Source organism: Pongo pygmaeus, chromosome 2 (genome assembly GCF_028885625.2).
Source record: "Pongo pygmaeus isolate AG05252 chromosome 2, NHGRI_mPonPyg2-v2.0_pri, whole genome shotgun sequence".
Taxonomy (NCBI): domain Eukaryota; kingdom Metazoa; phylum Chordata; class Mammalia; order Primates; family Hominidae; genus Pongo; species Pongo pygmaeus.
Genome location: NC_085930.1, coordinates 58,002,467 through 58,016,027, shown reverse-complemented (window position 1 = coordinate 58,016,027; position 13,561 = coordinate 58,002,467). Strand labels below are relative to the sequence as shown.

The window sequence follows — 13,561 nt, the reverse complement described above, 5'->3', positions numbered from 1 at the left end:
CCTCAGCCTCCTATGTAGCTAGGACTACAGACATGCACCACTACACCTGGCTACTTTTTAAATTTTTTGTAGAGGTGTGATCTCACTATGTTGCTCAGGCTGGTCTTAAACACCTGGCCTCAAGCAATTATCCAGCCTCTGTCTCCCAAAGTGCTGGGATTACAGGTGTGAGCCACTGTGCCTGGCCTTATAGACACTTCAAGTGGGCAGAGGGAAGGAATGTAAATATAAATATGTACATTGATCTATCTAGGTCTCTATATATTAAAAACCATAAATTCATACTAATACGTCTAACTCCAGTTCCTCAGTATGGGGGTTATTCTTCTCTTCTTTTCTTAGTTGGAATTCCTTCTCCAACCATGAGAAACTTGACTCTTATTCAATATATTTTGTTATTTGCTTATAATTCACAGAAAGCAGATTTAGAATTGGTAATTCATACTCCTACAAATACCCAAATTTTCTATCTGGCATTTAATATTAATTGCAGTTATTTTTGTTTTAGAATGTGATACATAGTCAAAGTACTGTGTTCATAAGTTACTCCAGTTAGTTCTTTTTCCACTTTAAGTATGGTTATGTCATTCATTGGAAATACAGCTAGGATAATTTGTTTCTCTTTGCATTCTATTTAGATTTTTAACTTTCATCTTTGCTGATTTAATTGTATTTGATTTTGAGTATATGTAAAATATTAACATGATTCCAAAAATTTTAACTGTATGAATGGGTCTAGTCACTACATAAGAATTCTTAAATGGATAGAATAGTGGCTGATCCACTGAAGCACCTGGAATAATAACCTTTTTGCAGCTGATGTTTCACTGGTTCGCCTGTTATTAGGGGGAGGGCATTAGGGTCTATTTTGCTCCTCCTTGTGTTAAATCCAGGTAGACTTCCTAGCGGCAGCCTGTGTCCAGCAGGAAAAGCTCTGCCCTTTTGCCAAGGAGGTTGGGAAGGGCAGAGGAAGCCCTTGTTTAGGTGGCCTTGGCATGGCTGCTGTGGGTTTTTGTCATTTGCCAGATGACATCAGGTGTCCAGAGCTCGTCTCAGGGCTCTGAGTTTTGAGGCTGCTGTGTGGTTCTGGGAGGCAGAACTTCGGCATCAATGTTTTCACAGCCTCTGATGGTCTTGCCACTCTGGGGGCTAAGCCATGTGTGACCAGGTCATGCCCTTGTGAGAATCCCAGCCTTGAGCAAGTGTGAAGATGCACAGGTATGGAGGGAAAAAAAAACCAGATTGAGCCTGTGAGAATGACTAGATTTCAACCCCAGCTTTCATACCAGCTCTGTGGTAGAAAAGACCGACATAGCCACGAAGACCTCACATTTCTAGGAATGACTAAATCTCTACAGACCAAGGGTGCTGCCCAGATCCTAACCCAGGGAAATCAGACTTTGACAGCTCCAACTGGATCCTTGCTTCCTTGGCTACAGAGCCATTTCCATTTCCAGCATCAGTCACATGGCACAGCACTCACTGGAGGTCCATTCTGGAACTCCCGCTACAAAACAGAAGGGATGCGCTCTCTCTTACTCGGAATGTCTGGGCTGGGCAGGGGTTAGAGATGCAGCTTTCAGGGCTGAGCTGTAGAGCAAGGATTCCACTTTAAACATGAAGACAAGTTAGCTGGGGAAAATAGCAAATGCAGTCAAAAGGCTTCTTTGTCTTCCTTCCAACTTCCCTGAAGAAATCCTCATGTATATTTAAAATCCTCTGTTGTGTTTCATGTTTACACAAGCTTTCACAACTATCATCTCATCTAAACTTTACAAAACCCCCCTGAGGCAGGCATGTAGCTGCACATGTGGGCTGTGGCCCATGGAACCCACAGCCATGCTGGCGCCCGGCCCAGCTCTCAATCCCTGTGGTCCAGCACATGAGGCCGGTTCAGAGGCAGGGGAAAGGAATGAGGCTCCTCAGTCTGCCCATTGGATTGCAGTTCAGCAGCAGCTTGGGTATATTCTCTGATGTTTAATTAATAATCCAATAATTAACTTTCAGAAAGCCATCTGCTGGTTCGCATGTGTATGTAATCCGGGTGGAACCAGTCTCCGCAGGTGCACTTTGGGAGAAAGGGGCAGGCCGGGTCTTGCTTTGACCTAATCCTGACCTGCATGGACAGAAGCAGAATTTCTCACCTGATGGCTTTACCTCCAGCTCCCAGAAAGGAGAAAAGGTGTCATCTCACATTGCAGATGCATTCATGAAGACTTAGCTGGTGACTGTTTGAGGCAAAAGGCTTCTGGGGCTGAGCTCATGTCATTGCCTCTGGCAGAACTTTCCAGGCTCTTACTCAGCTCTGCTTGCTGGATGCAGGATTGAGAGTATTTCCCACTCAGGTGCAACTTCCCCACCTTTCTGGACAACCCCCTACCCCCTCCAGCCTGCCCCCCACCTCACTCAAGTATGGAGATTATTCACAGGAGAACAACTTCTCCTTCTGAACTAAAAACACCCACCAGGCAGTCATGGTTTTTCCAGCATGGGGCGCAGTCCCCTGGGCTCAGAGGGACAGGAGTTTGGCTTCTTGTCCTGGGGGTTTGGGAAAGAAGACCCTAGCAATGAGGAGCATGGCAGAGGGATCATCCTGGGCCAGGTGCCAAGTCGCCACACCCCTGGAACCTGTCAAGCTGGCCCCTGCCAGGCTGAGGGTCTTCAGGGAGGAGAGGACTCTTGCCCTCAGGCATGTTTTATGCTGCCCTTTCTGAGGGACTGATTTGCCCCTTACTTTTCTTATCCCCCTCATCCTCTATCTCTACTTTGCTGTAGACCCAATGCTAGGTGTAGGGTACATTCCATTTCCCCAGCCCATTATGTCTGTGTAATAGGATGTTGAATGGGATTCATGTTATGCTGGAATTGAGGACTGGGGCCCAAATCTGGGACACTAGGTCCTAAAGAGAGCTACCCATGGTTGGGATCAGACCTCTCTCCTGGTGTTTAACAAGACAGCCTGGAACTGGCCTAACCTTCAGCAACCATCACCCCAGCCCTTCCACCCCCTCCTCCCCTGGGCAACAGAAATGACTGGGTGGTGGCACTCAGAGAATCTTAGCGTGGACTTTGTGGGAGGGCCTATTTGGGGTGAGGGGTTCCTTCCTTCTGCCTTAGGGGAAGGAACTGGGGATGCAGACTCAGGAGAATCCAGTACTTTGTGTGTATGTGGAGGGGAGCTGACATTCTGTCCTCATGTTACATGTCTGCCCGTACTGCAGACTGTGGCCCTGCCCCTCAGAGCAGGAGCTGACGAGAACGGGAGAGCACGCGGGACAGAGCAATAGCTCTCATGACGCAAGGGAGCTGCTTTGACTTCTCCAGCCAGTCCTCTCCCAAGAGGCGAGCTCTGGGCACTAGCTAAAGTCTGAATGGCATCACAAATGTGGCGAGCCTGGACAAGGGATCTGTGAGAAGAGCGGGGACACACAAGCTGCTACTTCTTTTTTTTTTGAGACAGGGTCTCACTCTATCACCCAGCCTGGAGTACAGTGGTGCAATCTTGGCTCACTGCAACCTTAGCCTCCCGGGTTCAAGTGATTCTCATGCCTCAGCCTCCCGAGTAGCTGGGACTACAGGCATACACCACCACACCCGGCTAATTTTTGTATTTTTTAGCAGAGACAGGGTTTTGTCATGTTAACAAGGCTGGTCTCGAACTCCTGACCTCAAGTGATCCACCTACCTTGGCCTCCAAAAGTGCTGGGATTACAGGCATGAGCCACCGCGCCCAGCCCCAAGCTGCTACTTCTACGTGGATGCCTGGGAGGCAGCGTGGCATTTGGGAAATATCCCTCGGGGGTTTTATTTGGCATTTTATTCTGGGGCTTTCCATCTCATCCTCTTCTCCTGTCTCTCTGCTTTGGTTTCTTCCTTTTCCTTCTTTCTCTCTCTCTTCCTGGGCTTACGTAGTGTCTCTCTCTCCAAGAACATCAGGGTTACTCCCTTGGGGTCAAACCTACGCTCTTCCCACCCAGTCTCTGATGAGCAGACTGTGGGAAGACTTAGTTATAGTTTTTCGTCACGTAGTGAGAAAAGGTAGGCACACACCCCTAAATATCCTGAAACAAGCTGCCAGGGCTCAGTCACCAAACCCATTTTAAACCAGTTATATTTTCATTCTCAGGGTAAAGGGTTTCCTGAAGTTTCTACCTGCTCTAAGTTTCTACCCTTGAGGCTGATTGACTAGTCCAGTGAGATCAAGGAAATGAAAGGCATTTCATACACCAGCAGGTAAACAAACGCATATGCAAACCAGCCTTCAGAGTGGGAAAATGAAGGCACGCATGAAAGAGGAATAAGGTTTCTGTCATCACAAAGGCATTCATGGGTAAGGCAGATGTATTCGCAGTTATGCAAAGTCCAGAGTGTTAGAATTTGAAACCCGAAAGATTTAAACTTAGGGGCAAAAAGGGGAAGTAATGTTTCGGAGAGTGTGGGACAGGGAAAAGCACAGATCTTACAAGTGCTGGGGGAAGCCCTGGCTGTGAGACTGGGCTGTCAGGTTTCTTCTCTCAGCCTCCATCTCCTCAGCCCTCAGTGGGGCCCCCTTCTGGCCTGCCTCATGGGGCTGCTGTGAGGAGCAGAGCAGAGGGCTCCTGTGGAAGCTGACGGTACTCTCTACAGTATTAGTCTTTTCGTTGCTGAGAGTCACTGTTATTACTGAGGAACAGTCGGCCTGTAACAAGCCACGATAGGAAGTGGAACACAAGCAGAGACAGAAAGTTGGGACCCATCCTGAATTTCAAGATTAGGATCCTGGGAAACAATCCTGCATTCCCCAGACAGGTCCTTTGGTACCATTTGCTCAAGGACAAGCCTAGATTGGCAGAGTCTTTGTTCCGAACCAAGAGGACTGTTCTGACATTTATTGACTTTCAGGAGGTTGCTTGTTTGTGGTTTGCGAAGGACAGGCAAGCAGTCATGTACATGCATAAATGAAGCTTACGGAGTTGGAGACTGATGGAGACACAAGGGGTCCCCTGGCCCATCATTCCCATGTGGCTGAATTGAGATCCCTGAGTATTTCTCGAGGCCCCTTCTTGATCTGTGGATGTGTGATACAGGAGGTGGAAGAGGAGCTGGGATCCTCCCTTTTGGTTTTGAGCACGTGCCGTTGGCCTCAGCCTTTGGTTCTAGATCCTGGGCGCACCCATTGTTCTCAGCCATTCAGGAGCCATGCCCTGTGGACTCTGGATCTTAGATTTTCCCCTAAACTCTTGATTTTTCTGCCTTTTTATTGTGTTTATGGATAACATTTGCTCACTAGGTCCAGATTCATTGCACACGGTGACTCCTAGCTTTGGATGCCTCCCTCTCCCCACCCACCCCACCCAGCTGAGAACCTTAATCACTGCTGTAGTCGTTTGCGGTCACTGGAAGACTCTGTTCATGCCTGAGTTTAGATTAATTGCCAGACCTCCATAAGAGCGTTCACAGTGTGAGTTGCTACTGGTTTTGTTTAAGATCATTTTAGTATATCCATGAAGTTATGGTTTTTTTAGTAAAGGGTTTCCATTTGAGTGTTTGTAAGTGTGTTTGTTATTTGTGAATTGGAAAAATGAGCAAGGAATCTGTTTTTGCGTTATTCGCCTCTGATTCCGAACAATTGTCCAATAATGCTGTAGAATCCTGGGGTATCGGCAGAGATCACTGTATTAGTGCTCAGTAAGGAAAACAGAAATAACTCCAGTCATTTTAAACAAGGAATCTCATCCACAGGGCTGATTGCAGAGGTGTTAGAAGGGCTGAAGGAGCAAAGAGCGCCCAGTAAAGTTGGCCAAAGGTCAACTGCCAGAAGCTGCTGTCCCTGCTAGCACTGGAGGATGAAGAGGGCTCATGACCATGAGCCCCAGGAGGTGAAACCCAGAATCTCACACTCACTTAGAAGCGTCATCTATTGCTTCTGCCTGCATTCCGTGGGCTAGAACTCAGTCACACAGCCACATCTAGCTGCAAAGAGGCTGGGAGTCTACCTGACTCCCTGACTACTTGAGTGATGACCAGAGGAAAAGGACTAGGTTTGTGAACAATGAGTCTCTGCTACATATGGATACGGGAATCACTGTTGTTACGAGAGAACAGTAATACTTTTGTAGAGGTATGCTTCAAGATGTGTGTGTGTGCATGTGTGTGTGTATACACACACACTTGCCCTGGCACAGTAAGACAGGATTGTTTTTAAGCCGAGTTCTCCTACCTCCCTCCTCCTGTTCCACTCTCATGCCATCCCTGGCCCTCCCAATGGCCCCTCAGCTGATTTCTGTGTGTTCTGTTTGCAGGAGGCCCTGGCCCAGCCCCAGCCCTGGTGGAAGAGCCAGCTGTTCGTGTGGGAGCCTGTGCTGTTTGGGACCTGGGATGGTGTGTTCACATCCTGCATGATCAACATCTTTGGGGTTGTGCTCTTCCTGAGGACTGGCTGGCTGGTGGTGAGTGCTGAGCTGGTGGCCTGGAGCCTCTCACGGGCCCAAGACAGGAAAGCTCTGCCACTCTTGCATTCTACAGTGCAGGCCACAGATTCCTGAAGCACACAGATGCTCCTGGAACATGAAACAGAAGCAAGCACAACGAATAGCTAGCATTGCTTGTTAAATGAGCATCCTGTGAACATGGGCTTCCAAAGTTCTGATGGAAACCTCACACTGTAGATTTAACTGCAGAATAGGAGCACAGAAGTCAGGGCTCATCATGGGCGGGACTTGAGATGGGTCAGAGAGATCAGATTGATGGTAATTTTGCCTCCAGCTTGTGGCCCTCTGTAGTTTTCCTGGTATTCTTCACTTCATCTTGGGCCCACCCACATGGTTGCCTTCCCCCACTGCACTGCAACCCTGTAGGTAAGACTGTGCATGGGGATGCTTGGTCAGAGGTGTGGGCCGCCTACCTCTAGGGATGGATTGCCTAGGATGGACTCTGCTGTGTGAGATCCTGGGGGTCAGTTCATCTCCCTCTGTAGAAGGAACAAAAGGCCTCTTCTTTAAGTCTTATGCGAAAGCATCCTAGGACCTTCCAAGCAGATGTGTGCCTGGAGCAGAGGTTCTCAGTCCCATACACAGTGCCATCTCATACAGTGAGACTTCAGTAGACCACACAGGTGCGCAGAACAAAAGGCAAGCCAGTCACCATGTAAACATGGAGGAGCACCTGCTGTGGGCCAAGCACTGCTTAGTGCCAATGGGATTACAAAAGACAAGACGTGGCCTGGGCCCTCATCCCCTTCTCTCCTCCCCACCCTGCCCCATGAGCTAACAGCTGTGGTGGGTAGATATCGCATTAGGAGAGTTCTCAAAACAGCATTAAGTCCCTTGGGGTGGAACAGGCTGTGAGTGCTGCAGTCACTGAGGTGTCCAGGAAGGCTTCCTGGAGGAGATGCGGTTGAGCCAGCCTTTGAAGGGTGAGCTGGACTAGATGGGTGAAAGAGAGGAGTCCATTCAAGGTATAGAATCTACTAGTCAGGATTCTCCAGAGAAACAGGCCAATAACAGGAGATGTAAGCATGTCAGGTATATATTAGCAGGTAAGGATTGATGCTGCAGTCTTCAGTCTGAGGGCTGGAAATGCAGGAAGAATTTCTGTGTTGCAGCCTGGAGGCAGAATTCCTTCTTCTTTAGGAAACCAGACTTTGCTTGTAAGGCCTTCAACTGATTAGATGAGGCCCACCCATACTATGGATGGTAATCTCCTTTACTTAAGGTCAACTGATAGTAAATATTAATCACATCTGAAAATCACCTTTACAGCAACATTTAGACTAGTGTTTGACTAAACAATTAGTTGCCATAGTCTAGCCAAGTTGACATATAAAATTAACCATTACATGGGCAAATTTTGGGAGATTTAAGTCCCTTTATAGTGGGATGTACAGGATTCTTAGCCCCCATAAGAAGTCTGGGCAAGGCCAGACCTTCCTGAGTTCTCATTCTATGCCACACTCAGATCCTCAGCTCAGGTGTCAGCCTTAGCCACAGCCAGGGTGGGTCTCAGACCAGCAGTGGAGCCCCTGAGCATTATATTATGAACACTGGAACAGAGTACAACTGACTTCCAGCACAATTTTCCAGCTCATGTTAGGCCACCCAGCTCTTGAACTGGCTCTGCCCACTCCTAGGACTCTCTCCAGCACTCACAGCACATGGAGTCTTGACTATCAGGAGTCTTCCTTGCTTTCTATTGCAAAACATGTGACATTACATCTCCTTCTTAGAAGTGCTGTGTCCACTGCCTCTCTGCAACTCCTGCTTTTCACACTGAAATGTGTCTGTCTACATGTGTTCATCTCCAGGCATGCACATGTTTGTTTATTCGCTCAACAAGCATTTAACAAACACCTATTTTGTGGAGGTTATGCTAAGCACTGAGAATATGAAGGGGAAGAAAACATGATCCTGCTCTGTATTAGTCCATGTTGCATTGCTATAAAGGAATACCTGAGGCTAATTTATAAAGAAAAGAGGCTTACTTAGCTCACAGTTCTGCAGGCTGTACAAGAAGCATGGCACCAGCATCTGCATCTGGTGAGGCCTCAGAAAGCTTTCACTCATGGGGGAAGGTGAAGAGGGAGCAGGTGTGCCGCATAGCCGGATTCACTCATGGGGGAAGGTGAAGAGGGGGCAGGTGCGCCGCATAGCCGGATTCACTCATGGGGGAAGGTGAAGAGGGAGCAGGTGCGCCGCATAGCCGGATTCACTAATGGGGGAAGGTGAAGAGGGAGCAGGTGTGCCGCATAGCCGGATTCACTCATGGGGGAAGGTGAAGAGGGAGCAGGTGTGCCGCATAGCCGGATTCACTCATGGGGGAAGGTGAAGAGGGGGCAGGTGTGCCGCATAGCCGGAGAGAGGGCAAGAGGGATGCCAGGCTCTTTTAAACAACCAGCTCTCCTGTGAACGAACAGAGTGAGAACTCACCCGTTACTGTGGGAGGACACCCAGCCATTCACGAGGGGTCCACCCCCATGACCCAAACACCTCCCACCAGGCCCCACCTCCAACATTGGGGATCACGTTTCGACATGAGATTCGGAGGGGATCCAAATCCAAACATCTAAACCATATCATCCTCGCCTGGAGCTCACAGCCTAGAGGTCAAAACTGGCTTGGAAACAGACTCAATATGACAAGTCTTATGAAAAGTACTAAGCCCCGGCACTGGAGGAGCCCAGAGAAAGCATTAGGGTCAGCTTCCTGGTGAAAAATCCTAAACACTGAGGCCTAAAGATATGCTGGAGTTAACCTGGCAAAGATACAGAATGAGCAGGAGAGGCCTTCCAGGCAGGGGAATCAGCATGGGGAAGGGTGGGGGTGGGGAGAGAACTTGTCCCTGCATGTTAGGCACAAAGTGAGATTAAGAGGCACCTCGTGAGGGCATCAGCAGCTCTGACTGTACCCTATAGGTGCGAGAGTCAGTGAAGAATTTGCAGCCAGGACGCTTCCCTTCACTTAGAACTTCTTCCTGGCCTTGGCTCTTGTGCTTGCTTTGTCCTTTTTAGTTGTCCTGACTCTGCGCCCCCATCCCCGGCCCCCATTCCAATGCTGTGGGAGGAGGGGAGGTGGTCAGTGCCCCCAGCAGGGAGCTGGTGGGGCCTCCTCACCTAACCCAGCCTCGCTCCTTGCTATTCTGCTGCAGGGAAACACGGGAGTGCTCCTGGGCATGTTTCTGGTGTCCTTCGTCGTCCTGGTGGCCCTCATCACGGTGCTGTCTGGCATCGGCGTCGGGGAGCGCAGCAGCATCGGCAGCGGTGGCGTCTACTCCATGATCTCCTCGGTCCTGGGTGGGCAGACGGGAGGCACCATCGGGCTGCTCTATGTGTTTGGACAGGTGAGGCCTGCGCCCGGGACGCTTCCCCTGCCTGGCCCTCTGCCACTTTCTTCTTGTCCATTTCCTCACTTGCCCTGGTGAGAGGCGAGGGTGGGGACGATTGCCCCATGTGACAGGCGAGCAGGCTGGGGCTCTGAAGGGCACTCAACAGACAGCCAAGTCACTATCCAGGGCCTGATGCCTTAGTCCAGCACTCCTTTCCCTCTGCCACTCCCGCCTCCTGGATGCCTGATGTGACCAGCAAGGCAGGGCCTGGCCAGCACATTCTTGCTGTTCAATCTGGGGACCAGATTGCATGACAGTGGCTGAAGCCCAGGTGGCAGCCAGGTGGCCTGGGCCTTGGGGCGCTTTTTTACTGAAGATGGGTATTTTGCCTGTGCCAAAGGGCTTTCCTAGAAGCAGGCACTTCTCAAATGAGCTGGAGCTCCCGGGAGCATTTGATAGCTTGGGTGGCCTTCACAGGGAGGCCAACAGCCCCTTGTGTGGACACCCTGTCTGAGAGGGGGAATGTTAATGAGGAGTGTGCTTCATCAGAATGGACGGAGGCACTCCGAAAAGGAGTGAGTAGGGGGAAATCCTAAAGCTTTTTTAGCTAAAACACAGGCATGGTGACTTAATGCTGAGGGAACAAAGTACAGACATTAAGAAGCAGTTCTTTGTCAGCATTTCTTGGATTGAAAAAGGCTTTTATGAGAGTGCAAATGGTGGTGGGTGGTTGAAAAAACAGTTTAAAGAGAAGAATTTGTCTAAGTAAGAGTGTGCAAGAATCTCCCCAGAGAAAGCATCGGTTTTGTTTCTTTTATTTTTAGGCGGCAGGAGCAGGGTGTTTCAGCATAAATACACCTGATTCTCGAACAGCACAGAGCTGCGTGTGTGCATGTGTGGGCGGTGGGGGTGCCTGTGTGTGTCTAGGACAGTGCAGGGAAGGCAAATGGATGGCCTCTGCACTCTTAAAAAGCACTTGCCTTGACTGCAGAAAGTTCTTTAAGTATAGTAGTTGGAGAGGGGAGTAATAAATGGTCAGTTTACTTTATTACCCTGGGGACTTGGTATATAAATTTTTTTTTTTTTTTTTTAACTTCTCTGCTATTTTATAGCCAACCAGGCTGCAAGGTAGGCAAAATCCTGCTTTCCCCCTCTCGGTGCAGACACCAGGTGAGCCTCTTGAAGCAGATGCCATGGATAGGCACTGGTGTGAACACCCCTGGACAAAGAGAGGGAGCTGGGCTGCTGAGAGTCCCACTTACATGGGCTGATTTGGAAAAAAGATGTTCACAAATAAGATGTTTTCTAAGCACTGGCAGCCACAGCCTGAGATGCCATTGCACCAGCATCCCAGCTATTTTGCCGCCTTTCCACTTGGGCCTTGGTCCCAAACTATTAGAGTCCCCCTGGTCACTGTCTCTGGAGTGCCTGTGCTTTGTTTGTAGCTGGCGCAGGCTGTGAGTCCCTGATCAGGGTGTGGTTAGTGTGTAATCCTTTTTATAAATTGCTGAATTTGGTTTGTTAACATTTTGTGGAGGATTTTTGTGTATATATTCATGAGGGATATTGGTCTGTAGTTTCCTTGTGATTCTTTGTCTGGTTTTGGTGTCAGGCTAATTCTGGCCTCATAGAGTGAGTTGGAAGGTGTTCCCTCCTTCTCTATTTTTTGGAGGAGTTTGTGAAGGGTTGGTGTTAATTCTTTAAACATATGGTAGAATTTTGCCATGAAGCCATCTGGTCCTGGGTTTTTTTTGATAGAAAGTTTTTTGGTTACTAATGGAATCTCTTTACTTATATAGGCATATTCTGATTTTCTACTTCTTGATTCAGTTTTGATAGTTTATATCTTCCTAGGAATTTGCCCATTTCTTTTTTTTTTTTTAATCTGGGAATTTTATTTTGTTTTTTGTTTTTTGTTTTTGAGATGGAGTTTTGCTCTTGTTTCCCAGGCTGGAGTGCAAAGGCGTGATCTCGGCTCACCACAATCTCCATCTCCTGGGTTCAAGCTATTCTCCTGCCTCAACCTCCCGAGTAGCTGGGGTTACAGGCATGTGCCACCACACCCGGCTAACTTTGTATTTTTAGTACAGACGGGGTTTCTCCATGTTGGTCAGGCTAGTCTTGAACTCCCGACATGAAGTGATCCGCCCGCCTCGGCCTCCCAAAGTGCTGAGATTACAGGCGTAAGCCACTGTGCCTGGCCATGAATTTGTCCACTTCATGTAGGTTATCTAATGCATCGGCATATTAATTGTCTATAGATTTTTTTATAATCCTTTTTATTTGTGTAAGCTTGGTGGTAATGTCTCCCCTTTCATTCCTAATTTAAATAATGTCTTCTCTTTCTTTTTTCTTGATCAGTCTAGATAAAGGTGTGTTTACAAAGAACTAATTATTGGTTTTGGTGATTTTCTCTATTGTTTTTCTGGTCCCTCATTCATTTCTGCTCTGACCTTTATTGATTCCTTCTTCTGCTTGCTTGGGTTCACTTTGCTCATCTTTCCCTAGTTTCTTAAGGTGACAGGTTGGGTTATTGATTTGAGCTCTTCCTTCCTCTAGGGTGCGGTTGGGGTTTTGAGGCTCCCTATTCCTGGTTCTTATTAACTCCCTCATCCCTCATCCCAGGGCATGTGTGCATTCATTTATTTCTAATGATTGTCAAAACAGATTCCCTGATTTTACCCCCAAGCAGCGGTCAGCAAACTTCTATAAAGGGCCAGATCATAAATATTTTGGGTTTTGAGGGTCACATGGCTCTGTCACAACTACTCAACACTGCCCCTGTAGCGTGAATGCAGCCATAGATAAATGGCATACAAAAAATGGGTATAGTTGTGTCCCAGTAAAACTTTATCTACCAAAATAATCAGCAAGAAGGATTTGGCCAGTGAGCCAAAGTTTGTCAATCCCTTCCCTAGAGCATCAAAATTGAGGAGATATTAACACTTAAAGTAACGATTTTAAAAGCTTGCAGGTCGGGCGTGGTTGCTCACGCCTGTAATCCCAGCACTTTAGGAGGTTGAGGCAGGTGGATCACCTGAGGTCAGGAGTTCGAGACCAGCCTGACCAACATAGTGAAACCCTGTCTCTACTAAATACAAACATTAGCCAGGCGTGGTGGTGCATGCCTGTAATCTCAGCTGCTTGGGAGGCTGAGGCAGGAGAATTGCTTGAACCCGGGAGGCAGACGTTGCAGTGAGCCAAGAATGCGCCACTGCACTCCGGCGTGGGTGACAGAGCGATACTCCATTTCAAATAATAATAATAATAATAATAATATAAAATAAAATAAAAGCTTGCAAAGGCTCGTCATTGCCCTGCATCCTACAAAACCCTTCCCCCTTCATCCCGCTCAGGCCTTGGTGGCAGAGCCTGCTCTGTGGGACCAAACTCTTTGTCAGGGGAGGAGACGACGGACTAGAGACTCCTCTCACTCCCTGCTCCACTTACCTGTGTGGGCCTGAGGGTTCTTGGGGACTGTTTACCCTGAACACTAAAATGTCTAGCTTCAGCCTGTGCTGACACGTCGAAGAACATTCATTAGTGGCTCACATGCTTTGTGCTGGACTCTGTATAAAAACAATGAATGACTGGGAAGTTTTTATGGACCTGATATAGGCCTGGAGTTTTTGTTATGGGTGTTAACGCATATTCAGGACATATGTGTTAATCCACCAACTCTTTAACCTTAAACCTGGGAGTTTGTGTCAGAAGGGGAGGGGTGTTGAGGGGCAGCGCTGGTCCTCCAGGTAAGGTGGAAGGA

The 13,561-nt window shown here is 48.3% G+C and overlaps 1 protein-coding gene across 3 annotated transcripts in view; it reads left to right on the top strand.

The window, feature by feature from the left end:
- SLC12A8 (solute carrier family 12 member 8) overlaps window positions 1-13,561 on the top strand; it is a 134,489-nt gene that overhangs the window by 16,185 nt on the left and 104,743 nt on the right. For all 3 annotated transcript variants that reach the window (XM_063661690.1, XM_063661689.1, XM_063661691.1), the window contains exons 3-4: window positions 6,282-6,428; window positions 9,622-9,813. In XM_063661690.1, the coding sequence (XP_063517760.1) occupies window positions 6,282-6,428; window positions 9,622-9,813 (339 nt within the window). The remainder of the gene's footprint in view (window positions 1-6,281; window positions 6,429-9,621; window positions 9,814-13,561) is intronic.